Source organism: Pelodiscus sinensis, chromosome 2 (assembly GCF_049634645.1).
Source record: "Pelodiscus sinensis isolate JC-2024 chromosome 2, ASM4963464v1, whole genome shotgun sequence".
NCBI lineage: Eukaryota > Metazoa > Chordata > Testudines > Trionychidae > Pelodiscus > Pelodiscus sinensis.
This window is the reverse complement of record NC_134712.1, coordinates 207,045,596-207,072,735: the sequence shown is the minus strand read 5'-3', so window position 1 is coordinate 207,072,735 and position 27,140 is coordinate 207,045,596. Positions and strand designations below refer to the sequence as shown.

The following is a 27,140-nucleotide window of genomic DNA, read 5'->3' as shown; positions in this document are numbered from 1 at the left end:
ATTAATTTACTCCCAGGATTTTGTATGATGCTCATCACTTTAGTATCTGAGTACTTCACAATATTAATGGATTCATTTTCAGAACACCCCTATGAGATGTAACTGTATTGCACCCCTTTTATAAATGGTGAATAGAAGCACAGAGTATGCACTAATTTTGGGTGCCTGAGGTGAGATGCCTGGAACTATTTTTTGAGAGTACTTAGCACTTCATAATCCAAAGCACAGAGGTGTCTACATGACGGTTAAACTTGAGTCTTGAGCACTGAACTGTTTTCTTAAAAAAAAAAACGATATTATATATACTTCATCACAATAGGGGATGGCAGCTGTATTAATGAGGAACCATCTTTATTCAAAAACCAGGAAGAATCAGAAAATATTACATGAATAGCTTGGAGAACAGCTTTTACCTCAAAGTGAGTGCTGTTACTCTTTAAGATTGCAAAATACTTTCAGATTCTTGGATGAAATGAATTATTTATAAGTGCAAATTGCTGTTATTAAATAATTAACAAAGCTTAAAGGGACCAAAATCAAATTAATGAAACAACCACGTAAAAGATTTGAAGATATCTTGCCCAACCATGAAAGCTGATAAGCAAATCACATATTCCTATTAAACTGTTCCCTCTTCCTGCATTAATTCACAATGAATTTGTAATGTGATACTGAGAGGAACAACAGATATTACAGACCTTGAGGTATTTTTGTCCAAGTGGTTCTGTTGCTGTTCCTCTGCAATGTGACTATAGCTTCTTAAATTAAAAACAATGACTGGTCAGCAATGTCACCTTGAAACGGAAGTCTACAACACAATAATCAAATCCTCTGTCTGAACACGAATCTAATGGTACCACACAGACACTTTATTTTGACTGGAAGATGATAGAGTATGATATCCAAGCATGACATCATGAACTTTTCAGTCAAAGTTATGGGGTGGACTGCATCTTAAACTACTTTTAAGTCCCTATTCAGTGCATCACCTCTGGAGTCAGATGTGGTTTATGGCACCTCATTCTGGGAGGAACCATCTACTCCAATCACACTCAGACTGAATCTCTGGGTTGAAGCCCCCCCTTGTTTCTCCATTGCGTGGACATATGTCTCTTTCACTACCAGGGACCTATGGCAGCAAGCTAATTGAAGTGATTTAGAAGCAGCATTTTCAAAACCATTCATCCCTCCAAAAGCACAACACACAGAGAAAAGGGTAGAAGTAATAAAATCTTTCATTGCATGCTTTATTAGGGCATCAGCCCAGCTAACTCCCATCTCTGGCAGGGGGAAACAAAGAGTGCACTGCGAGCAGAACTGTCTAGTTTCGACATGATACCTGGCCACCTTTGCAGTTTTGATGGACACTCTCTGGATAAGCCACTGGCCACTCATTCAACCCTCCCCCCGTCTTACGTTGTGTGTAGGGGAAAAGTGTTCCTCTGAAGTCTGACTGTTCTCTTCTTTTCTCAGCATTCGCTAAATAGCTGTGATACCAGAACTGAGGCCACAAGTCGCCTCTTCCCAGCTATAAAACTGATTGTTATGCTTGTGTGTTTGTTCAGATGCTCGTTTTTTACGCCATTATTTTACCTTTCCTGCCTGATTCCTCTAACAATTCATTTGATCTAAATCCACAGAAAGAAACCCATCACAGGCAAAAACATCATATTTATTAAAAAAAAGCTACAATACAGATATTTCCTACTTAGTCACAGTTGCCAAAAGACTTACTTAGGTGTTTTTCATTTAAAGAGACATTGCCAACTCAAATGATCACATTTTTGGATAATTCATTGTAGCCAACTATATTTACAAGTAAACCCCTACAATTTTCATTACTGAAAGAAGCCAGAGAAAAATATTTGGACCTCAATATATTACTCTGTGCACTTGATAGCTTACTAAGAATAGTCAGTTTTATTATTTCACTGAAAGTCATTTTCACTTCCTGATTCCTGCACTAGCATGATCACTATGGTACCCCAGTTTGTGGGGTGGCAGCTCACAAGATGCTGTTCCTCAGAGGCATCAAGAGAGCTACTGTTGATTTTAAAGTTGGGGCCAGAGAAGAGGAGAGAAGTAACAATTCTGGGAAAGGGGTGGAGTCAGAGAGGCTCCCTCAACTAAGTCCCTAGCTGCCTTGCCATGTTGTTAGGAGGTAATATCAGCATGGAGGAGCAGGGTGCCCCCTCCTGCTAGCACAGGAATGGGACCAATGGGAATAGGCAGGGTGTGATCAGATATTCTCTCTTGGATCACTTTCATAATTCCCACTGAGCAGTGGGTGGTGAGCTCAAAGTGAGGGAGAAGGAAAGAGATGTCTTCATGCCCTGTGAGCTTTGCAAGGACTTCCTCCCAGCTACCTACATGCTGCTAGGCCTACTCCACAAACTCACGAAGGAGTACTAGGAGGTGAACACTTCCCACTGCAATGAGCTCTGTGAGCTAAGATGGAGAGAATGTGATCTTCCCTGGTTGGAACCATTAAGGAATCCCAAGGAGTAGCTGCAGGGGCGGATATAGGGCAGGGCGACCGCCCCGGGCCCCGCGCTTCAAGAAGCCCCGCGCATGTGGCAAAGGGGGGCCCCACGAAATTGTGCTGCCATGGGCCCCGCAAAATGGTCATCTGCCCCTGAGTAGCTGTAGTCTGGCTAACAAGGTTGTGGATAGGGGTGAACATGGAACAGGGATCTTGATTCTGACACTACCATAAAATCCTGCAGAGCGTATGCAGCACAACCAGGGGAGAGTGGGGAAAGGAAGGCTTTTTATCTTTTCTTCCCAGATTTATGGACAAGTCCCAGTGAAAACTTGCTGCCCAAATGACGATTAAGTAGGCAGATATCAGGAAAAAAAATCCTGTGAGCAGCTACTGTTGAGATTGGGTGGGGAAGTTCACACTTGAAGAACATGAAGTTGTCCCAGGAAGCAGATATATCTGGGAATGGTGGGTGAAAGTGGAAGCACCTCTACCACTTCTTCTGGGGCCAATGAAAACAAAGACTCTGGTAGGCAAGTGCACGCAGAGAAGGGGCAACAGGGGCAAAAGAGAAAATGATCTCAGTTCATTTGTTATTGTGTGTCTTGGGCCTAATTTATTCATGGTCCACAACCAAAAAGCCCTTTAAAAGAGCAAGGAAACAGTAAAACAAGTATACACAGTAATAAAAAAAGTCCTGTGCCAGTGCTATTGAAATGCTGAACTACTAGAAAATGGAAATGTCTGAAATTAATCAATTTCTACAAATTCAAGATGAGGGTGTCCTAACAAGAATATTTTGGGCTTTGGTTTTACATCACACTGTGAAACACAGAGGCAAAGAAAAGAAACTATTAGCAACAGAGGCAGGGCACATAAACACATGGTCTGAGTTTTCCCAAGCAAAGGGGTATTGATAATATGGAGGACAGTCAGTAGGGGGCAGATTTACAATCAAGTCCTGCTTCCATTCATCCAAATGTAGTGGGAAAGAAAGAAAGTTATGTCTAGTCTGTACCAAGATTAATTGAAGATCCTCCCTTCAAGCACCTGATGGTGAATAAATGGGAAATGGGGTGGGTTCTGGCAACAGGTCCTGGTTTCTGCAAATGCAAGTTTGGGACCTTTCCTGTTCGAGGGACATTTGAATATCATCCTTATCTGTCCTTTTCTTTGTTATTTATATCAGTCAAGTTCCCCAGCATGCATTGCATCTACAGATTACAGAATAACTCCTGCGTCCGTCCCATGCAAATTTTCTTTTAACAGTTTACACACAATTTGAGTGTCCAAGTCAATGATGATTTACATTAGACCCATATGGCTTATCCTGGACTCAAATCTTGTATTGTTTTATGCTTTCCACTGACTAATGTCTCAAAAGGCTGAGAGGGTTTTTTATGCTTTAAGAAAGCCTACTACTTAGGTTAGGTTTTTCAAGCTCTCACAGCTCTAATTAACAGATCAAAAAGAAACACTCAGATCTGTGAAAATCTTTTGCAGGCTCACAGACGATGATGAAAATAAATCATCCACTAGTGACTTGCTATGCATAACAGCCACAACAAATTAAAAATGTGATCTAACACATCAGCAGCAAAGTAGAAAATGGAAGAACTGCACTAAGGTTAAGTCTCCATTTTATAATTTTCTAAAGGTGGCTTCATGGTCAGTTAAATGCTATTTATCTTCCTCTAAGTAAGGAAAACAGACAAGCGTGGATAACTAGCCTGATTTGGTGAGATGCTGAGTACTTCCAGCAAAGGGCCAAGAACTCTCTTTTTTAATTCAACGAGAATTAAAAGAACTCAGAACTTATCAAATTCAAGCATCTCCATTTGCCACACTTCCACCAGACATCATCAGCACTTTATAACTTATTATGGGTGAAGTTTGACAGAGGAAGGCATACAAATAATTATCCCTTTCATTCAGTTAATGTTGTTGTTTGCTTATTTTAAGTATCTTTCAGTAATTAAATCTATTATGTTTACAGCCCCGTCCTACAGTACAAATCAGAATACACAGCATACGCTCAGTGTTGACATTCTGGTGAAATGGTATACTGACATTCAGTCTAATAACACTGGCATGTATATAATCCCACACCTAAATGTGGAACAAAGTACTCTGGAATCAGATCTTTAGCCAATGCAAATCAGCATGGGTCCATTGAAGTTATGTAGGCTGATTTAAATAGCCCCAGGTCTGGTCATAACTCTGCATATGTACAGACCACAGGCCAGCAACCATTTTAGAACCAATCCTACCTTCACCCAGATCCAAGCAAGCAGGATACAGGAAGCCTGTGTTCTATAATGCTCTGTCTGTGACAGTGAGATGTGCATGGAAAGGAGCTGTGCATGGTGTGGCAAGTGGACAGAGTTATGTATGGACACCTGATAAACTTCCTGTGAAGGGAAGTGGGTAAAGGATTTGGATCTTCAGGAGATTAGTACTATCCTAAAGCTCTGCAGTCAGGGGAAATAATTCCATTCTTTTCAGAGCAATTTTGCACCACATCTTATTTGTTGAGGATTTGGCCCTGTGGCTCTTAAAGCAAATGAAAACTGTGGGTGTACATAAAATGAAATTGATACATTTTTAAGATATACTTGACTATATCAGATATAGCCCAATTGACGCCTGGTAATTTAGTATAATTTTACATACAAACCATATACAGTAGAACCTAACAGTTATGAACACCAGTATTATGAACTGACCAGTCAATCACACCTCATTTGAAACTGAAAGTATGCTATCAGGTAGCAGCAGAAACAAAGAAACAAAATTGCAAATACAGAACAGTACAGGTTGCACATCCCAAAACCAGAATTCTCTAGTCCGGCAACATCCATGGTCTGGCAGGACCACGGTTGTTCCAGGATCAGAGAACCCTGGCAGCCTAGTGGCAAGAGGGGCCGGGCTGAAGCAGTAGGATGGGGTAGGGGCTGAGGCTGGCAGCAGTCCCCAGCAGCCCGCAGCAGTGGGGGTAGAGCTGGAAGCAGCCCCCAGCACCCCTCAACAGCCTCCAGCACTGGAACCAGGTCGGGGCAGCCCCTGGCAGTGCAGGATTGGGCTGGCAACAGCCTGTGGCAGCACAGGCTGGGGCCAGAACCTCGGGCAGCCCGTGGAAGTGGGGCCAGAGCCTTGTGGGCTGCTGTGGGCCAGGAGCCTGTGCTCTCAGCAGCCCGTGGCAGCGGGACTGGGGCCGGGTCTGGTGGCAGCCCCAGCAGCCCATGGCAGCATAAGGCCGGGCCTGTGACAGCCCACGGCAGCGTGGACTGGAGTCCGTGACAGCCGGTGGCAGTGAAGCCTGCTGAAACCCATCAGGCAATCCAGCCCACGCAGCGGCAGCAAACCCAGCATTCATTCTGGCAGGGGCTGGAGGTAGTCCCCCTGCTTCCACTACCCAAGATGGTAGAGTCAACAGCTGGGGGCTGTGGCAGGAACCTTCTCTGGTTCAGCAAATTCCCTGGTTTGGGACGGGTCAGGTCCCGAGGGTGCCAGATCAGAGATGTTCAACCTGTACTAGGTTAAGCATAAACTACTATGAAAAGGTAAAGTAAGGCGGTTAAAAGCTGCATTTTTCTTCAGCATAGTAAATTTTTGAAAGATATATTAAATGAATGTTCAGTTGTAAACTTTTGAAAGAACCAGAACATGTTTTTTCAGTGTTACAAATCACCTCCATTCCTGACCCTATCCCTTATTTACTGTATGACTCAGAACAAGTTTTCCAAGCTCACTACTACTACTCAGCGTGAGTTGGGTTAGGAGATATTTCTGGGACAACATGACATATTCCACAGCAGTTACACTCTGTCAAATCAATAAATATCGATTTCTTAATTCAGTTTATGTATATGACCTACAGAGTCTCAAGAGTTACATTTAAATAAAACAATTAAATAAAGAAAGAAGAAAGAAAAGATGTCTGTACATACCGTGACTGTTGCATCGCGATGTTTCCACAAGCCGACTATTTTGATCATAGCATGCCATGGCCTGGTAACGATAGCCTTGCCCACATTCCTTGATATCGCCTTGTACTTTCATTCCCAGTAATACTTCCACTTTGCCCTCTGGCAAAATGCAGTCTGACCAGTTCCCGACAGGTTGAGCGTTGTACTTGTCACAAGGACAAAACTGAGTCTCAATCAAAGGATACAACTGGGAATTTTTGCATTTGTCCCTCTTCTTACTTTTCCCTGGAGGCAGAAAATAATTGTTCAGAAAGTACTTTCTATCATGTTACACAAAAGGAGGTAATTATATTTAATGATCTATAACTGTAGAAAAAATTATCTAAGAAACACATAACTTAAGGCCAAAACTTTCAGATGCAGAAATGCCTAAAGTTAGGCACCTAAAACTACACTTAATCACTTAGGAAAGTGGCCTGATTTTCACTGGTGCTAAGCATTTATTGTTGAATAGTTAATATGTCATAATCATTCCATGCATAACACAAGGTGTTTTTTTGTGGTTTTTAAAAATTCTTTAGGTATCAAGGGAGAATAAGCCTCTCTCTGGTTCTGTTACACTATTTCATATGATTAAAATCCTCAAATTTTACTCCATGCTATTACATCATTATACATACTTCTTGATCATAGTTCCCAGTAAAGCGTGCACCTGTGTGGCCACGCGCCAAAAAAATCTCTGCCTGCCCACCTGCTTTGTAGAGCCGTGCAGCACCACTCACTTTCCTGCTGGAAGGCGAGTGGCACAGCAAGCAGCTGCTCCAGTCTGGGGCTGCCTGAGGCGGTGTGGTGGGGGAGCCAGCTAAGGCCTCGTAGGGGGAGGGGCTGGTCTGGAGGCTGGAGCCTTCTCCAATGAGAGGCCGGGACCTGCTTGGGCTGTGTGTTGGGGGTAGGGTTGCCAGGTGTCCGGTTTTCTACCGGACAGTCCGGTATTTGCGCCCTCTGTATGGTAGAAAAATACAGAAAATACCAGACATGTGCAATGTCCGGTATTTTCTGAATTTCCGGCTGGGCGCCGGATGGAAGCCTGGTGGAGGTGAGAGAGCGACTGGGAGGCGGGGCACGATTCGTGCTGGGAGCCCTGTGGTCGCATGCAAAAGCCGGGCAGGGTGGGAGGAGTGGCTGGGAATCCCAGCCACTCTCCCCCACCTGGCTTCTGCACACAACCAGAGGCTCCCAGCGCCAATTGTGGCCCCGCCTCCCAGCTGGGAGCCTCTGGTTGCGGGCTGAAGCCAGGCGGGGGGAGTGGCTGGAAGCCACTCCAGACCACCCCCGCCCGGCTTCTACTAACAACTAGAGGGAGTGCCTGCCACAGGCACGGCCTGTCGGGCTCCAGCTGCGGCCAGTGGCTTCCCGCCTCCCTTCCCCCGGCCTCCGATCCCCCCCAGCTCTGCTTTCTGCCCCCCCTTTCTTGTGTATGGCAATTATCTGCCTAGTTATTGCCCTTGACTTCTGAGGTGCCTGCTTGTCAATAATACACACAATGGCTGCCCTTGGTCTGTAGAGCACTCTATAAGTTTAAAATAAAGTAAACAGCAGCTAAGAATAAATAATGTTTCTGTGCCCCTATGACTCTTACCAACAAGAGAGCGTTTTCTTGTCCTGACTGCTCCACAGTCCCCATTGCAGGAAGAAAACTTTGACCAGCTTGTGAACTGACAGTCATCTTGGCAAGGAATCTGGCAGGCCTGTGTTAAAGGTGGTAAAGGGCCTGCATATTTTAGGCACTCACTGATGTCAGACGGTCCTCCATCTTGTCTGCGACAAGTAATTGCTGGAAACAAATCAGTTTGGAGTTTATAAAGATTTGGCAGTTTGTAAAAGTGGTTCTCAAGCATGCAGAGGTCTTCCGGTGGGTATATTAACTCATCTAGTTAGTTCTTACTTTTACAAGAGGATGCCCATAAAAGGCACTGGTGAAATCAGTACAAACTAAAATTTTACACAATGACTTGTTTATACTGCTCTGTATACTACACACTGCAATATAAGTGCAATATTCATATTCCATTTAATTTGTTTTATAAATATATGGTAAAATGAGAAGAGCAATTTTTCAATAATAGGGTTCTGTGGCACATTTGTATTTTCATGTCTGATTTTGTAAGCAAATTGTTTTTAACTGAAGTGAAATTGGGAATATGCAAGAGAAATCAGACTCCTGAAAGAGTTACAGTAGTCTGGAAAGGTTGTGAGCCACTGGTCTATACTACAGTCATTAGCTAGGAACACACACATTTAATTTAGTAGGTCAGACAACATTCTGATAATTCATCACAGATAAAAACCCAGAACAGATATGTGTAACACAATGGCCTAATATTTACAGATGTTTGTACACTACACTTAAATGACTGGACCTGAAATTTCTGAGATGCTTGATTCTATTTAAATTATTTCTTTATTGATGTTTACCAACAATGCAATATTAAAAGCAACCTCATAGATTATTACAGAAGTAAGTTTTGTTAGGAATTGTCACCCCTCAGATTTACATATCATTAAGTTAGGTTATACAATTCGAAACATAGATACTACAGTATGCAATGACCCTCTGCTCTGTATATTGGCCAAACCGGACAGTTTCTATGCCAGTCTCTGACGGCCGCCTCGTCAGGACCCTTAGGCAGAGAACAGCTCATACTTTAAAAAATCATCTGGTTCTCCATTCCCAACAGCTGGGGAGGGAGGAGGGAGACTTTTTATGCTGTTTCTGCCCCCCAGCAAAATCTCTTGGCTCCCATTGGCCAACCTCTCAGTTTCCAGACAACAGGAACTGAAAATGTTTGCCTGCTTCTTTTCTTCTTGGCCTCCTCCCCCGCTCTCATGCCCAGAACAGAGCCATGTGGAGCAGCCTGCAACAGACTGTCTGCTTCAGGTTTCTGCTAGTAAGTGCCTCCCAGCCAGAGCCTGCCTCTGGCACCCTAGCCCCTCCCTTCCCAACCCTCTGTCTCCTTCCACATACCCAAATCCTCTGCCCTCTCCTGTATCCATACTCCCTCCCAGATTTGGCACCCCAGTTTCCTGCCCCAGATCACAATCTCCTCCTACCCTAGGTCACATCCCAAAACCCTGCACCCCAGTTCCCTCCCCTAGGTCACAACCACCTCCTTCACCCAAACTCCCTCCCAGACCCCATTCTCCCTCCTGCACCCCAGTCCCTTACCCTAAGCTCCCTTCTGCACCCCACTTCCATCCCAGACCCCGCATCTTCATTAATATCTTAGAAGAGTGCAGCCCTCAACTACTTTCCAAAATCTTGGAGAGGCCCCCATCAAAAATGATTGCCCACCCCTGCTCTATGCCAAAGGATAAAGGGACACAATTCAGACATCTGGAATGATAACACACATAAACCTGTAGGGCAGAGGTGGGGAATCTTTGGCCCAGGGGCTGCATCCGGTCCTTGGCTTCTCTGGATCCAGCCTCTGAGGCTCAGGGTTTCCCCCTACCCTCTTGGCATTGGGGAACCCTTAGAATTCCCTGTAGGGCTAGAGTGCCAGCACTGGCTCCCCACTGTGTGTGTGTGGGGGGGGGGGGGGGGAGCCCAAGCTTCATAGGCCAGAGACAGGCAAGCCAGGGCCAGATCCGACCTACCACTAGGGAAACGGCAGCGCAGCAAAGTGCTGCCTTCAGGCTTTTTCTCCACTTCTCCAGTTGGCCTTCACCCTACCTTCCACCCAGCCTCCCACAGCTTGCTCCTGCACCCTACCACCCTCTCAGACCTACCGACTCACTCTTGCACCTTCCCCCCATTCAGCCCCATCCCGGCAGCCCCCTCCCACACACTGAACCCCTAATTTGTGGTCCCACTCCTCATGCCAGTTATATAGGTTTATTTTTTACTTCTCACTTTTGTGCAGTCCCAAAATGTTTTTTCTGTGGTCAGCAACCCCCGACCCAAAAAAGGTTCCCCATCCCTACTGTAGGGGAGCATTTTAACCTTCCTCAATAATCTATTTCAGGGGTTCCCAAACTTTTTGATACTGGGGACCAGTAAATCCATTCACTAGCTTTTGTAGGACTGGTAACATTTATTTGCATATTTGCATATTCATTAAGCAAATGATGAATATGCAAATACATTGTATCTGGTCCTCCCAAAGCCCCAAGTGCCAACTTTAGCCCACAGAAAAGTCAGTCGAGGCCACACAAGTGATATACAAAAACACAACCCCTCCAAAGCCCTCAAACCTAACTAATGTGGCCCCAACTGTGCTTGTGGGTGCTGGGACAGAGTTCTGGGGAAGGGGACCGGGTGCTTGCGGGTGCTGGGGCAAGGGACAGGGTGCTTGTGGGTGCTGGGGCAGGGTACCTGTGGCAGTCTGGGGGGGAGGGGACAGGGACTGATACCTGGAAATCCTGTAGCAGCGAAGGCCCAGGAAGTGAGTGGACTGCTCTTCTGTCCCCCAAACAGCAGCGCAGTACGTGACACGCTGGTCCGTTGTACGCCTGATGCCTTTCTGCACAGGGGGAGGGGGAGTTCTGGACCATGCCAGCCCCAGCTGCTTGAGCAGCGCGCGCCTTGCTCCTCAGCTCCCCACGGCAGCACGTACCGCCCGAGCAGCTGGAGCTGGCGCAGTCCCAGATCCCCACCCACTCCCCTGCGCACAGGACAAAGTCCCCAGCATGAGATGGACTGGCATTTTAGTTACTGCGCCGGCTGTTGGGGCAGGGAAGAGAGCAGCCTGCGCACTTCCAGGACCTGGTGCGCAGCTGCAGAACTGCCCCCCCAATCCCGCAGGAAGCCCGCGTTACCTCTGTTGACACTGGGAGTTCAGTGCGGCATTCATCTTGGGGGTTGCGGGCAGCGAGGCGGGCACTCACAAAAAATTTTCTGAGGTCCGGTATTTTTTTCTTAAGGACCTGTACTGGGCTGTGGACCACAATTTGGGAAATACTGATCTATTTGAAAGTAGCCATCCTTCTACAAAAGGATGTCTAAAACTGTTCACAAAGGAGAACTCTGAACTGGACTTCATTTGCAAATTCAACATGATCTACTTGGGATTGAATAAGGATCTCAACTGGTTAATACATTACAAATGCAATTTCCCCTCTGAATATTCACATCTCCACATCAAATGCTGTGAATGACTGACTTTCACCCTGACTTGATTGGCTTCATTAACACAAAAATAACTTCTTCCTTATATATACTCCTGTTTCTGTAACTTCCATTCCAATTTATCTGATAGAATGTTTTATCTATGAAAGCTTATTCCCCAATAAATTTGTTAGTTTCTAAGGTGCCACAGGATTATTGCAGATAACCCAGACTAACAGGGCTACTTCTCAGACTTTTCACAACAGTATGAGTGCTAAATAAGAATGTGAACAGTATTCATACATTCCAGGGCCAGAATGTATGATCATGCAGTCTGACCTCCTGTATAATACAGGTAATAAAGCTTCCCCCCAAATACATCCTACAGCAGATCTTTTACAAAAAAAAATCCAATTTTGATTTAAAAATTGTCAGTGATAGAGAATGCACCCCATGACTCTTCATAAATTCCAATGGTTAATTACTCTAACTGTTAAAAATATGCATCCCATTTCCAGACTGAGTTTAGCTTCAATTTCCAGCTATTGGGTCATATTATACATTTCTGCGCTAGACTCAAGGGCCCATTTGCAAATTTTTGATCCTTTATACATTTTGTACTTGCAAACTGTGATCAAGTCATCCATTAAGCTCCTCTTTGTTAAACTAAAAAGATTAGCTCTATTAACCTATCACATAAGGCATATTTTCTCATCTTTTAATCATTCTCAGTGTGCTTCTCCAAACCATCTTCAATTTATCAACATTTTTCTTGAGGTATGGGCATAGAATTTCAGGACTCACCACACCAGGGCCAAATACAGAGGTAAAATAACCTGTCTACTCCTCCTCACATTTGCATTTTTTATGCATCGAAGGATGTCCAATTCAGCGATTGGACCTCTTCTGGCTAACTTGCCATACTGGGAGCTCATGTTCAGCTGATTATCCACCATGACCCTGAAATCTTTGTCTGAGTCACTGCTTCCCAGGAAAAAATTTCCCCATCCTGTAGGTATGGCCTATATTTGTTGTTCTTAGATGTACACATTTACATTTAGCAATGTTAAAATACACAGTTTGCTTGTGCCCTGCCTACCAAGCAATCCAGATCACTCCGTATCTACAACCTGTCCTCTTCATTATATAGCATTCCCCCAATTTTTGTGTTGTCTGCAAATTTTATCAGTGATGATGTTATATTTTCTTGCAAGTCGCTGATAAAAATGTTTAATAGTGTAGGTCAAGAATGGGTAGGCATGGGCATGCCTGTAAGCATGGGTGATGCTGGGGGTGCTGCCGCAACTCTGGGCTTGAAGCTGTTTCTATTATATATAGAATTTCAGTTTAGTTTAATAGCTCTCCACACTCCCACTCATTGGCATGCGCCCAGGGTGTGCCAGGTGTGCCCAGGCACACCCTAATGTTTCAAAGGGGGCGTGAGCGAAGGAGTGGCACTCTGGGGAACGGACGCCACGCCGGGTTTGCCGCACATGGGTGGCCAAAACCGGCGGGTCTTAGGACCCCACGGAAAGGGGTGGCAGGGACACAGCAACGTCACCCGGCCACCCCATCAAGCGAGGTGAGTTTAAACCCCGGGCGGGAAGGCAGGGGGTGCCCCGGGCAGGGGATAGGGTACAGCACAGCTGGCCTCGGAGGGGGGGGGTCGGGGGCAGCATGACTGGCCTTGGGGCCGGGGGCAGCGCGACTGGCCTCGGGGAGGGGGGGGCTGGGGTCAGGATTGGGGGCAGCATGACTGGTCTCGAGAAGGGAGGGGGCCGAGGTCGGGATCGGGGCAGCGCAACTGGCCTTGGGAAGGGAGAGAGGAGGGGGAGCCGGGGTCGGGGGAAGCGCAACTGGCCTCGGAGAGGGAGGGAGGGAGGAAGGGGGGGCCAGGAGCGGGATCGGGGGCAGCACGGCTGCCCCCCCCCGAGCTGCTTCCCATCCCCTCTTCCTCCCAGTCAGTTCCTGCCCCCTCAGCCAGTCCCTCTTCCTCCCTCCCCTCTGCCCAAGATCAAGTGTGTCCATTTTTTTGGGGGAGGGTCTACCTGGCAACCCTATGAGTCAGACCTGGTACAGGCACCAAGTGATGGGGATTGCTGGAACTTTGGGAACCAGAGACTGCAGAGTGGGGGTTTGTGGCCCAAAAGGGGGTTGAGAAACCTAAGAAAGACAGAGTAGGGGGAGCACCAGAAGGGTGACAGTCAGGGAGACCCTAGAACTCTGTTACAGACCAGCTGGCGGCTGCTGGAAGAGGAGGGAAAAATAGGGGGTAAGGGTCAGAGAGGAAGGGGCTTGTGCTGAGGGGAAGGGGGCAGGTCAGGAGATGAAAGGGGAAGGCACCAAGGGACAGGGTGTAGGAGAGAGACAAATGCCAGGGGGCCAAGTGGAGACAATGAGGAAAAGGGCAGGAGGGGAGGTGTCAGTGAGAATGGGGGACAGGATGATGCTAGGAGAGGAGAGGGGAAGGGCTTTGGGGGCTAGAGGGGAGAAGGGGAGGTGCTGGGAGAAGGCTTGAAAGAAGGGGTGGGCATGAGGAAGGCGGGGATGGAGCAAGGTGAGTGTGAGGGCACAGGGGCATGAGGGGAAAGGGGGCAGAGGGTGGTGAGGGGGTGGGCATCAGGGAAAAAGAAGGCAAAGGGGGCAGGGGCAGTGAGGGAAGGGGGAGGCACCAAGAAGGTGCAGGGGTAAGGGAAGGTGCAGGTGCCAGGGGATTCCAGGAGGTGAAGCAGAAGGGCAGGCACCTGCAGGGGAGGGACCAGCACCAGAGGAGTGAGGCAGGGCAGGTGTGTAGAGGGAGGTGTTAGGAGAGGGGATGAGGAGGGGTAGCTCACATGATCAGAGTAGGGCTACTGGAGGAGTGGGCACGGGGGGAGAGAAAGGCTTGTGGAGGGGGGCAGGTCTCAGGAAGGCTGAGGGCAGTGAGAGGGACAGGAGTCAGGACAGCAGAGGTGGGTGAGGGGTTGCGGGGGCAGCAGGCACCAGGGGAGCTCATGGAGCAAGGGGAGGAGACAGGGAAGAAGAGGGGAAAGGTAGTGGTTCATTAATACTTGGGTGCCACAGTGGCACATCCAAACAAGCCACAAACTCAGTACTGGTGCACAACACAAAATGTATTGTGTTCCTGGGAGGAAACTCTTAGAGGGAACACTTCCCCCAGCCTCTCCACCCCCCAAGTTAATGCCACACACATTGGGTTAATGCAATTGCAGGATAGTTGCAAGAGGGGGGTTTGGTGAGGGCCAAACTAATCCCTATTGGTAAGAGGATGGTGGGAAAAGTCCTTGCGGAGGGGGTCACATGACACCTTTTATTTCTGGTCATGTGTCCATATTGCCCTGAAAGTGTTACCTCCAGAGGCGCGGCTAATGGGGGTCAAAGAGTAAATTTAAAAACAAATTCTTTGGGTGAACACCCTAATGAAATGTGCTGTGCACGCTTATGCTCCCACTATAAACATTGTTCTAGCATCTCGGCCTGAGGGGTCCCACTGGAAGATCCATATAAGACCCCATCCCATTCAGTAGGATCCTGCCTATTGAAAACTACAAAGTCTGAGAATAGGTTTCAATACAACACATCACTGAGAAGTAAAAAGAAAATAAGGATCCAGCTCTGATTCTGAGAGCCACAAATTTGGAGTGATTAGAATGAGCCATTGACCGCTGAGAAACATACTGTAACACTATTGCCTAACACTATTGTTGGGCTTGAACAATGGCTGATGTAAAACATGTTAACTTTGTAATGAGAGCAAGATGGCTTCACAAATATTCTATAGCAGGGTAACAGTATGTTAGAATTTACATTTTGTACTTATAAAATCTGCATTGTTTTAACTGATTATGAAAAAAAGGGACATTTCAGCTGTCCCAAAAAGTTCCTGGGACACCAGGACATAAAATAAAAAACTAGGACTATGCCACAAATATGAGTAAGTATGACAACTTTATATATAATCTCTCCACTGTACCTCCTCCCCAGAATTGCTGAATGCCACTTCGCCATTGCTTTTTCCACCTGAATGTAAACACTTAATTTATGACATACATATATCCTCTATACCCCATTTAATATTATTATTTGATAATAGAATTATAGCTTTAGTCTAAATACATTCATGATAATAAACTATATTGGTTGTTTACCACATCTATATTTATTCCAAGATAAAATGCCAGTTTTATTATGAGTTAATTCTATTGAAAACGTCTACAGGTTGGACCTCCCCAAACCAGGTCTCCCTCATCTGGCAACATCTGTGGCCCAGTAGGAGCCCCACTGGCAAGAGGACTGGCAGCTCAGAGCCCGGCAGGGTTGAGTCTGGGACTGGCGCCAGAGCACAGCAGGGGCCACGCAGCTCTAGTAGCAGGGCCAGGGAAGTGGGACCTCTGGTAGCAGGGCTGGGCAGCTGTGATAGTGGGGCTGTGATGCAACAGCTGTGATAGTGGGGCTTGGGCCTCAGCAGCCTGGTGAGGGGACAACTGGGGTCAGCAGTGAGGAAGGGAAGATGGTCTGGGGAGCCGGTAACAGGGGACCTCCTCTGGTCTGGTAAATTCCCTCATTTGGGACTGGTCAGGTCTGAGGGTGCCAGACAAGAGAGGTCCAAGCTGTAGTTGTATTGTTTTCAGAGGGAACAATGACACATTAATGTCTCTTGGTTTATGACAGCGCACGGTATCTCAGAAATGAGAAAGTAATTTGGATCATCTATTGATAACAACACAGCATATAAACAGAACACAGCTCACAAAAGATGTGGAAAAATCAGAAAGCTTTATACAGTATTACATTTTACTGAATAATTCAGCAGCAGTTTGTTTATCTTCTCAACAACAATGGTTTTACTGAAGTGTGAATTGAAAATTAAAAACCCTTCAATTTTGCTACATAAAGTTTGGCATAATTATGTTCAGCTACCAATAGGAAACCATAAATAGTTTTAGATTCAAAGTTTCTAAAGCAGCAGAAGTATCTATGGGAAATTAATTCATTCAAGAAGAAAAGAAATAAATATTTGGAAAATAATCTGCTCTGCCTTCCCTCATATATCTTTAGAAGCAACAATCACAGAAATCACAGTACTGCTTTGGTAAATGACTTATAAAAGAAACAACTGCATATATTTAAAATCCCCATAACTATAAAACTAGAAAAACTTAAAAAACAACAGTCCTGCAGTACCTTAAAAACTAACAAAAATGTAGATAGCCTCATGCGCTTCTGTGGGCACAACCCATTTCTTCAGATGAATGGAGTTTAAGAGGTCAGTCCAGTTTTCAAATAAAGAACACAGAGAGGGAATGGGAGTGGAGAAGAGGAGGAAAAAACCTAGAAATTAGTGTATTTACGCAATATGAGTATTTTGTTTTTAATTTCATTCAGTGGGTTTATTTTATTTTTCTTGAGACTCATGATGGACCCAATACAATAAAACTGAAGTTTCTGACTTATATTTCAGTACTGCCTTAAAATATTATTAGAAGGCCATGAAAAGAGGCTCAAGTCCTGAGCTCTGCTGAGCTTCAGGAGAGAACAGAAGAATAATGAAAAGCAGCTGTAAGCAATCTTTACAATTTCCCATTGATCCTTGGCTTAACTGGTGGGAGAAAGGGACTGAAACAAGCTCTCCTAAGATAAAGAGTTTCAGTATAGTTCAGAGCTGTGCGGACTAGTCTCATGACTTCTACACTGTCCCAAACCTTTCCTTTTGGAGGCATTGGTTTGCTCATGTTTTATGCACTTAGTTTTCTCTCTCAGACACACCATTTTCCTCTTTCAAGGAAACAATGTGAGGCTGATGAAGTCCTGTCAGATTCAAGTTATGAATCTGTGCTATAGAGCTAGTTCCTGCATTTGCCTACTATTCCAATGTTGTTCCTTTAACCATCTTTTACGTAACTCTCCCACCAACTCTCATTTCTTCCTTGGCCTTGTGGCGTCTCCCCAGATATTTACTCATGACCATCTTTTGTAATATGCCTCATAGGAAGTTAACATTTCTGTGTCTTATTGATTGAGGTGAGAGTTACAGGGGCTTCAGAAACAGAACCTCTTTCATCTTCTATATGTTTCCTTTGAGTTTACAGGATGCATTATCTCTTTGAAGAAAGACTAGGTAAACCTTCACCACACATGTAAGCAGATTTGTTCATCAGAACCAAGGTTAAAAATCAGAAAGAAAATGCAGTAAAAACAAAAAGAAACAGGTTGCTTACCACATGTACACTTTGCTCTATTATACTTACACTTTGTTAAACTAGGCAAGACAAGTTTCAGTTACTGAAAAGCATCACAAATGCTAATGATGTTCCAAGAAATATGTGGGATTCTATACCTTGAGAGAGCCCTGTAATAGGGATGTAAGTGACTAGTTGATCACTACTCAACTACTCACTTCTCTGACTTGCTGCCTCTGATACAGAGGCAGCAAGGGGGGGGGGAGGTAGCAGGAGCCAGAGCTGGGGGGATCTGGCTTAAAAGCCAATTCCCCCCAGCACCGTCTCCATGGAGGGGTGGGGGAGAAGAGCAGGAGGGAGCAGGAACAGGAGAGGCAGAGCCGCAACAGTCTGGGACCTGGCATGAGGTGGGATTGCTGTGTCCCGGCTCACAGTGGTTGCTCCGCTGCAGCTCTGCCTTTCAAAGGTAATTCAAGCCTGACAGCTCTTACTACATCTAAAAAGCAGAGACACAGCAGTCCCGGAGCCAGCGCAAGCCGGGATTTGTTCAGTCCCTGCTCGCACCACCCCCAGGAGCCAACCTCCTTATCAACTAATTGAGTAGTCAATGGAAATTCCATCGACTACTCAATTAGCTTATTAATAACTATTTACCATCCCTATCCTGTAAACTCATATCACTCATTCAGGGCTGCCAACAGAATTGCCAAGTCCCTGGGCAGAAGGAGCAACCTCAGGTTGAAGGGGCGGGACTGGAGGTTAGCCTCCCCCAGCCAGCCCTTCAGCACTGTCCAGCCTGTGCCGTCTAGGCTCTGCAAGCAATTTAAAGAGCCCAGGGCTCTTGCCACTGCCTCAGCAGGAGTGGCTGGGATCCCCAAACTCTTTTAAATCGTCAATCCTGATAGCAGCCGTCCTCCCACTCTGTAGGAAACCCTGGCCTCATTTACATATAATTGTAATCTTGCATATAAAGCACACCAGGTAAGGTGTCAAGGGAAAGGTTATGACCTTGTGAAAGTCACTGTTCTAACTAAATATGTAAAGCTTTAGTGCATATGAAGTTACAGGATTGTGTTGTATGGTTGTCACTAAACATGTTGTCAGTTGGGGAATCAGCCAGGTGTTAAATTCCAGAGACAACAGCAAGGAGAGTAACCAATGCCCAGGTAGGGTGTTAAACAACCATCAACAGCCATTGTCAAGCAAGAGAGAGTTACAATTCACTGACTCACCTGCATCAGACCACAACAAAGTAACTGGTCAACTTGCCTGGGAACTCAGCAATGCCCACCAGACGTGCCTGGACTTGTATTCTCCAATAAGATGGGACTGTTATTTCTATAAATAACATAGAAACAGCGGTCCCATGCTTGGTCTTATTCCTGCACCCACCTATGCTGCGAGCAACAGGGACAATGAGAAGACTGGTCCAAGTTTAAGGGATAAGCCTGCATATTAAGAACTGCAATGTCCAGTATGGTGAAAAAAACTGCTTAATCTGATTATTGCCCCATCTAACAGTGTTGAGAGTTTAGACTGTGTGATTATATTCTTTTTCTTTTTCTGGTAACCAACTCTAACTTTCTGCCTGTCACTTAAAATCTTTTATAGTCAATAAACTTGTTTTCCTGTTTATCTCTACCAGTGAGTTTGTCTGAAGTGTTTGGTAAATTTGCTCAGGTTTTAAAAAGGTTGGCAAACATTCACTTTGCACTGGTGGAGATCCAGTTAATACATTTGTACTGCTCATCTTGAGCAGTTGTCTTTCTCAGTGTGATTGAATGGCTCTGAGAGCATCCATGCAATCTAGCTGGATAATAACTGAACCTGCAGGGGCTTGCTGCTTGTCACTAACAAACCATGATGTGCAACAGCCCAGTCTGAAAAGGTAAGGGAGCACAGCAGTCCCACAGTCCCAGGCTGTACGCCAGGGATCCTGTCACATAGTGAATAATGGCTCTCAGCCAAGGATCAGAGTTCAAGCTCCAAAATTGTATGAGAAATGTCTCTCTCTCCCTATGTCTCAAGATTTCTCTCCTCCACTGCCATCTTATTCCAGACATACCTCCCAACACCAAGGGCACTTGAGTCACCCTATTCTTCAAATCAGACTTACCCAGTTACCTGACCTCCAGCATGCTGCTTTCTCTAGTGTGGTGTATACAACAGACTTACATCATTATAACTACATTGCTCAGGGGTGCGAAAAATCCATACTCGTGAGTGATGTAGTTGTACCAACCTCACCCTCGGTATAGACAGCCATGTTGGGAGAGTTCTCTGGTTGATAAAGCTGCTACTTCTCTGTGAGGTGGATTGTCTATGCCAATATCAGCATAAGGCACCTTCAGTAAAGTGCTACAGTGTCATGGTGGCATCTGTACAGCTGCGCCAATCACTGTAGTAAAACAGCTACTACATAGCACTTCAGTGTAGACTTACTACATTGATGGGTGGATTTCTCCTGTCACTGTAGGAATCCCACCTCCCTAGAAGGCGGTAGCTTATTTTTCTGTCAGCCTAGCACTGGCTATGCCATGTGTTAGGTCAGTTTCACTATGTCTGGCAAGGGGGTATGGAGTTTTCAACCCCCTGAGAGATGCAGCCACACCCTTAGACTTTGTCTAGTGAGGCTTCAGAAATGACCAGCTGGTATTGCCCAATGACCTTTAACCCCAATCTTTCAAAGGTTTAACAATCCCCTTCAGAGACTGCACTTTAAAGATGAGTCTGCCCATCTAGTAAAGTGGTTTTTGTCTGGCCCTAAATACTGTTCAGTGTTACCAGTATGGGTGGAATTATTTTAAAACAAACTCTCTTGGCTATTAAATGTGACTTTTTTACAGACATATCCAGCCGGTCACACCCTTTTTCAAAATCTTACCTTGTTTGTGCATCCAACTTTTATTCAGCAGACAGAGATGAGAAGCTCCCTCTAGAGCTAATACTTCTGCTTTTTCAAGGATCAGCTGTCAGTTGTGCACTGAAGCAACCGAAGCAGGAGAAAGCTTCATCCTTGAAAAAGATTTCATCTCTGTGACAATACATTATACAGTGTAGGTTGTGATACCGAAACTGCCCCGACACTGACTCTCCCAGCATACATAACAGCACACCATTCCATGCCAAGAGGGTTCAAATGAGTGGCTTTTGATTTCATTTTACTCTGTTACACTACTGATTTAGGTATCTTTTCTAAAGTTTATACTTATTGCTTACAGGTGGCCAAACAGTGGTTAGTTTTTCTACTGCTCGCAATTCTGGATGTTGAAAGTTATGTAATTTATTGATACGGTACCTTGGCCAAATAATAATCCATGTCCAGCTACACTTTTTCATTGCTTTTAGTAAACCATCATTCATATTTTTTCTACATAAGGTCTAAGTTGAGCACCCACAGCTCTAGTTCAAGTCATTTGGAGTGTCTGGTGCACAACACATCTGACGAAGACCATAATGCTTTAATTACACTCTATAAATGCCAGCTGAGATCTATGATCAACCTTCATTACAAGCAATGTTTTCAACTGCTATAAAAGCACAGAGTGCCTGGCTAATAATCAATCCCAATGAACCACATCAAATTGATTATAGCCATTAGCAGTGAGAAGAAGGAATGTTTGTTTGTTCTGGTACTGGATTAAACATAAATGATTGTGCACTGAACATATAAACCACAAAGAGAATAGTTAACAAAAAAATCAAATTTAAAGTGGATACAATTCAGTAAGAAACTTTTCCCCCTATTTAACAATTATCATCTTCCAGAAGAGAGGCGTGGAAAACTGTGCTCTACATTTTCTAGAGAAGGGTCTTTAATGTAATTAAAGATTTGTCTGACAATGTCACTTGAACCAACACACAAGGGGCCAGAAGTTAATACATTTTGTTGTTGTTGTAATTAAATGCTAATGTTGTATTTCAGTAAGTCTGTATGAGTAGGTAAAAATAAAACACTATTTAGTTTCCTTCCACATTTGTTTGTTTATTTTTAACTGAACTACTAAAGGTACAATGGCAGCATAAAATTACATTTATAAATTAAATGACTGAGGTCTTTTTGCTTTACAAAGGACTCTCACTAGTTTGTTTATTAAATGGAAAAAAACCCCCACGCCCACCACCAAACAAACCCATTAACTCAAGAGTTAAGGTTGCCCAGTAATATCTTATTCAGAAAAACTCAAACTTCAGAAAGTCAGGAAATACTAAATTAAGGTAAACAGCTGATTCAATCTTAACCTGATCCCTCTGAAGTTGGTAATAGTCACTGGGAATTATATACCTTCATGTCAGCTGTATTCTCTGTCTTACATGTATCTGTACTGACTCTACAGTGGAGGACTACATGGAAGAGCTGTGATTGTGAGATGTCTGAGTCCTGTCCTCCAACGTGTGTTATATGAAGGTGAGGTATATGCACCCGCCTTGAGGTTCCAGTCTGCATCATTTCATTACATGATTGTGTAGATTGGTATCATTAGTAGGACACCCGAGTTTACTTGCCCTGGGTATCATCAGTAGCAATGTTGGGATATGAGAGCAATGTGTGGATTTAAAGATGGAAGGGGAAAGTATAGGTGTAGGCGTAGGCAGAATCTTGTTAGCAAGTGTCATGATTATGAGGGCTAGCCAGCAGCCTGGGGATTAAGGGGTTAACTACACCTAGCCAGGTGGAGTGGCCAATAGGAATGTAGGTAGGACTTTCAAACTGGGACAAAGGAATTTGGGTTTTTTCCTCCTTTGTCTCTCTGGGCGAGTTCTCTGCAGCTACAGAGAGAGAGAAACATCTCTCTCTCTCTCTCTCCAAGAAACAATTCTCCACTTTCTTCAAGTAGGGTAAAGTTTAGATAAATCGGTCAGGTTTTCTTGTTTTATGATTTGGGTATGGGATCTGAGATCTGTACATGTTTTAAAATATGTTTTGGCTTTTCTTTGTAACTAAATTCTAGGTCCATGGAGTTTCTCCATGAGTATATTTTGTTACCTTCCCATCTAGTCATGATGCTTGCAACAGGAATATTGTTGTAATAATACAAGTTATTTTCTTTTTATTAATCTGGCATTGGTTAATTGTGTGCCCTGATTTTTATTTTAGGGATGAGATTTCCCAAATGATCTTTCCCCTGATTTTCTTTATTAACATTTGGGTGGTGGCAGCGGAAGTTTTATTCCCAAAATCTAGGGTTTTAAGATTTTGGGGGAAGTTTTATACCAAAGCCTGGTAGATAAGGCTTTGGGGTACATCTGCTGGCCCCCACTTCTGCATTTATCCTGCCAGAGTGGGGAAGGAGCCATGACAGCAAGTGTGTTGGGTATATAAGGCAGCGGCTGGGCTTCAAAGTGCAGGGTTGACTTTCACAGTGTTGTCGACACAGCTGTTTTTGGAGTGTGAGCATGAGCTCCGCTAGGCAAAGTCTGGTGACCCAGGCTGAGAGTCTCACTTCAGTGGGCTGTGCAGATGTACCTTATCTATGAGAATGAAAAGGTTGCCACAATCTCACAGCTTTAAAAAAAAGACTTCTTTTTGTGGTGCAGCTGCATCTGGGAAACCCCCTTAAGTCAAATGACTCCAAATCTGGAACAATAACAGAACTCCAATCCTAATGGGAACACCAAATTTGAAGGCAAACTGAGTAACTATATGGATTTTACAGCACTTAGAATCAAGCATTAAACAGAAGCTGCTTGAATCCCTTGTTTAATATGATAAGATCAATTTTTGTTTTATTTCTTAGAAAGATACAAATTATTCCAGTACAGTTACTTGTGTTTTCAGCATCAGTGCTGGTCACAAGTGTTACACAATCCAAGGGTGCTTATGCTCTTGTGAGTGCTTGTAGCACATGGGACAAAGTGTGGCGAAATATTTCTGAGACTGATCATATCGAAAAGCAGCAGCATGCCATGCTCTGTAGTGAAACTGGAAATCACATTTCTGTGTGAGGGCGAAAAAGGTATTGACTAATTTAATTTTGCTAAAAAGTTTTGGCTCCGAGCTTCTCCACAAAAATTGTATTTCTTGCGGGAAGTATAAATGTTCCTTGTAAAACATTGCTGCTTAATTTCTTGGTGTTAATGCAGTGTTTATTTTCCTCTACAATTAGTAAGGTCTGAATCATTCCTTGGTATCACTGTTCTATGAATAATGCCATCTGCTCTCACATTTTAGCCCTGTAATCTCCTTTGATTTACACCTTCTCCTTGGGCCCTTTTGTTTTCTTCCCTCGTGTGTCCCCAATGCAGCCACGGAGCAACACATAAGGGCAAGAGGACACCTAGCCTATTGCCTTTGAACAGTGGAGTTATGCTCTAGAAACACTTTCTTTTCTAACTCTCCTCAAAGGTGGAAGGACTTCCTTGTCTTTGAAAGCAGATGACAGAAAACATTCACACAACAGCATCTTCCATAAAATACAACTGATTAAAATATAGAGATAAATTAGATAGCACTAAATGACTACCAAACATCCCTTATCTCCATATTTATTATTACTACTCAATATTCCTCATCTGGAAGTTACTTTGCTCGTACTGTAATCCAGGGCAGTTTCCCACCACAGTTTTTTCCAGTTATGTGCACACACCACAAATGGGCTGCGCAACTGCATTCTCTGCTCTAGGAAATGAACACCTAATAACAATGATTAACAGATGTTTTTCAAATGCTCAGCTAACCCAGTTCTCACACATTTCACAGAGGGTGTGTCTAGACTACAGGGTTTGTTTTTTTTTTAAAAAAAAAGTAGCCTTTTTTCAAAAAAAACTTCCCCTTTTTTCGACCGCGGAAAACCTCGTTTTATGAGGAATAAAAGTGCTCTTTTGAAAAAAGGCGCTATGTAATGCAAACTGTGCTTTTTTGAAAGAGAACATCCAGACTTCCTGGATGCTGCTTGCTTTTTCGAAAGTACTGGTTGTAGCCTAGATGCTCTTTCTCAAAAGAGGCTTTTTTGAAAGATACTTTTGAAAAAGCCTCTTTCGAAAGAGGCTTGCAGTCTAGACGTAGCCAGATTGTTTTGTTTGCCTGTGCCAAGTCTACGTTGGCTTCTGTTTTAACTTTTTCCCCCCCTTTCAAAATCAGTTTTTCCTTGACAAAAAATATATTTTTTGACAAAATCCACATTCTCGGTCACATTCCTCTGTGTTTTTTAAATGTTTGTGGAACATTTCAGGTGTCATGTGTAAAAGGCTCTGCATCCCTCTATACAAGTCTCTAATACATTCACCCCTTACTTGAGAACATAAGAATTTAAGAACGGCCATACTAGGTCAGACCAAAGGTCCATCTAATCCAGTATCCTGTCTTCTGACTGGCCAATTCCAGATGTCCCAGAGGTAATAGTCAAGTGACCATCTTCTGCATCCATTCCAGCTTCTGACAAACAGAGGCTAGAGACACCATCCCTGCCTATCCTCCTTGAATTTATCTAGTTCTTTTTTTGAACCCTGTTAAATTCCTGGTCTTCACAACATCTTCTGGCAAGAACTTCCACAAACTGACTGTGTATTGTGTGCAGAAATGATTCCTTTTATTTTAAGTTTGCTACTACAGGCAGTCCCCGGGTTACGTACAAGATAGGGACTGTACCGTATTTTCCGGCGTATAAGTCGACTTTTTATACTAAAAACATCCCCCAAAAATCAGGGGTCGTCTTATACGCCAGGTATAAACATACTGTAGCTTCGGCTACATACAGAACGTCCCTATTATTACCTTTTAGCCCGCTGGATGTGCCCTAATACAGTACTGTAGCTTCGGCTACATACGGAACGTCCCTGTGCTGATACAGTATGTACCGCGCTGAGCAAATCCCGGCAAGCGGTGTATTCTATTAATGCATACAAAGCCTGCTCAGATTGGCAAAGGTTGTAATAGCCCGCCTCTCTGACTCAGCCAATCTGAGCAGGCTTTGTATGCATTAATGGAATGCATAAAATAGAATATTGGCTCAGTGCGGTACATACAGTATCAGCACAGGGACGTTCTGTATGTAGCCGAAGCTACAGTACTGTATTAGGGCACATCCAGTGGGCTAAAAGGTAATAATAGGGATGTTCTGTATGTAGCCGAAGCTACAGTACTGTATTACTGGATTTTGAAGGATTTTAAGTACCGGTAAGTCAAAACCATTTTAATTAAAATTATTTAAATCAAATCTGATGTTATTAAATGGTGTTGCCTTCGAAGGGGGGGATAGTCTTATACGGCGAGTATAGGCCAAAACCTATGTTTTAATTGGAAAATTAGGGGGTCGTCTTATACGCCCAGTCGCCTTATACGCCGGAAAATACGGTAGGTTTGTTCTTAAGTTGAATTTGTATGTAAGTCGGAACTGGCTTCCAGATTCAGCCGCTGCTGAAACTGACCAGCGGCTGACTACAGGAAGCCCGAGGCAGAGTTGCTCTGCCCTGGGCTGCCTGGAATCAGCCGCTAGTCAGTTTCAACAGCAGCTGAATCTGGACGCCTAGGACAGAGCAGCTGGGGCGTTGCCGGGTAGGTCCCCGCAGGGGCGGCGCAGGAGGGACCAACCGGGCAGCACCCCAGCTGCTCTGCCCCAGGTGTCCCCAAGTCAGCCGCTGCTGAAACTGATCAGCAGCTGATTACAGGAAGTCCGGGGCAGAGCAACTCTTCCTCGGGCTTCCTGTAGTCAGCCGCTGATCAGTTTAAGCAGCGGCTGACTTGGGACACCTGGGGAAGAGCAGCTGGGGTGCTGCGGGGTTGGTCCAGTAGCGCCGAGGAGCGGCGCTGCAGGACCAACCCAGCAGCCCCAGCTGCTCTACCCCAGACGAGAAAAGCCTGGTCTGCTGGAGGGCGCACTAGCTGCGCCCCCCAGCAGACCAGGGAATCCCGGACGGCGGGACCACGGAGATGCACCGCAGTCCCGCCCGTATCCTCCCCAGCTTTGCTCCGTGTCTCCCTGGTCTGCTGGGGAGTCTCCAGGAAGACGAGGAGCAAAGCCGCGGAGGGGCTCGAGCAGCGGGGCAGCCCAGGTGCTTCTGGGCTATCTCGCTGCCGGCTTCCGCCGAGGCTTTGCAAAGCCGCGGAGGGGCTCGGGCAGCCGGGCAGCCCAGGCGCGCCTGGGCTGTCCCGCCACCGGCTTCCCCTGAGGCTTTGCAAAGCCTCAGGGGAAGCCGGCAGCGGGACAGCCCAGGCACGCCTGGGCTGCCCGAGCCCCTCTGCGGCTTTGCTCCGTCTTCCTGATCTGCAGACCAGGGAGACGCGAAGCAGCTTTTCTCGCCCTGGAGTACACGGTCGGCAGGACCGCGAGGTCCCGCAGTCCATGTCCTCCGGGGCGAGAAAAGCCCCGTTCGTAACTGCAGATCCGACGTAAGTTGGAGCCGCGTAAGTCGGGGATGCCTGTATTTCATTCTATTTCATTTGGTGACCCATAGTTCATGTGTTAGGGGAGCCAGTAAATATTTTTTCCTTATCTACTTTCTCC

At 45.1% G+C, this 27,140-nt stretch overlaps 1 protein-coding gene across 1 annotated transcript in view; it reads right to left on the bottom strand.

The window, feature by feature from the left end:
* The window catches only part of THSD7A (thrombospondin type 1 domain containing 7A), a 538,075-nt gene that overhangs the window by 89,995 nt on the left and 420,940 nt on the right, over positions 1–27,140 (bottom strand). The window contains exons 15-16 of the mRNA XM_025180361.2: positions 8,051–8,245; positions 6,433–6,696 (exon numbers count right to left, since the gene is read on the bottom strand). Of these exons, the coding sequence (XP_025036146.2) occupies positions 6,433–6,696; positions 8,051–8,245 (459 nt within the window). The remainder of the gene's footprint in view (positions 1–6,432; positions 6,697–8,050; positions 8,246–27,140) is intronic.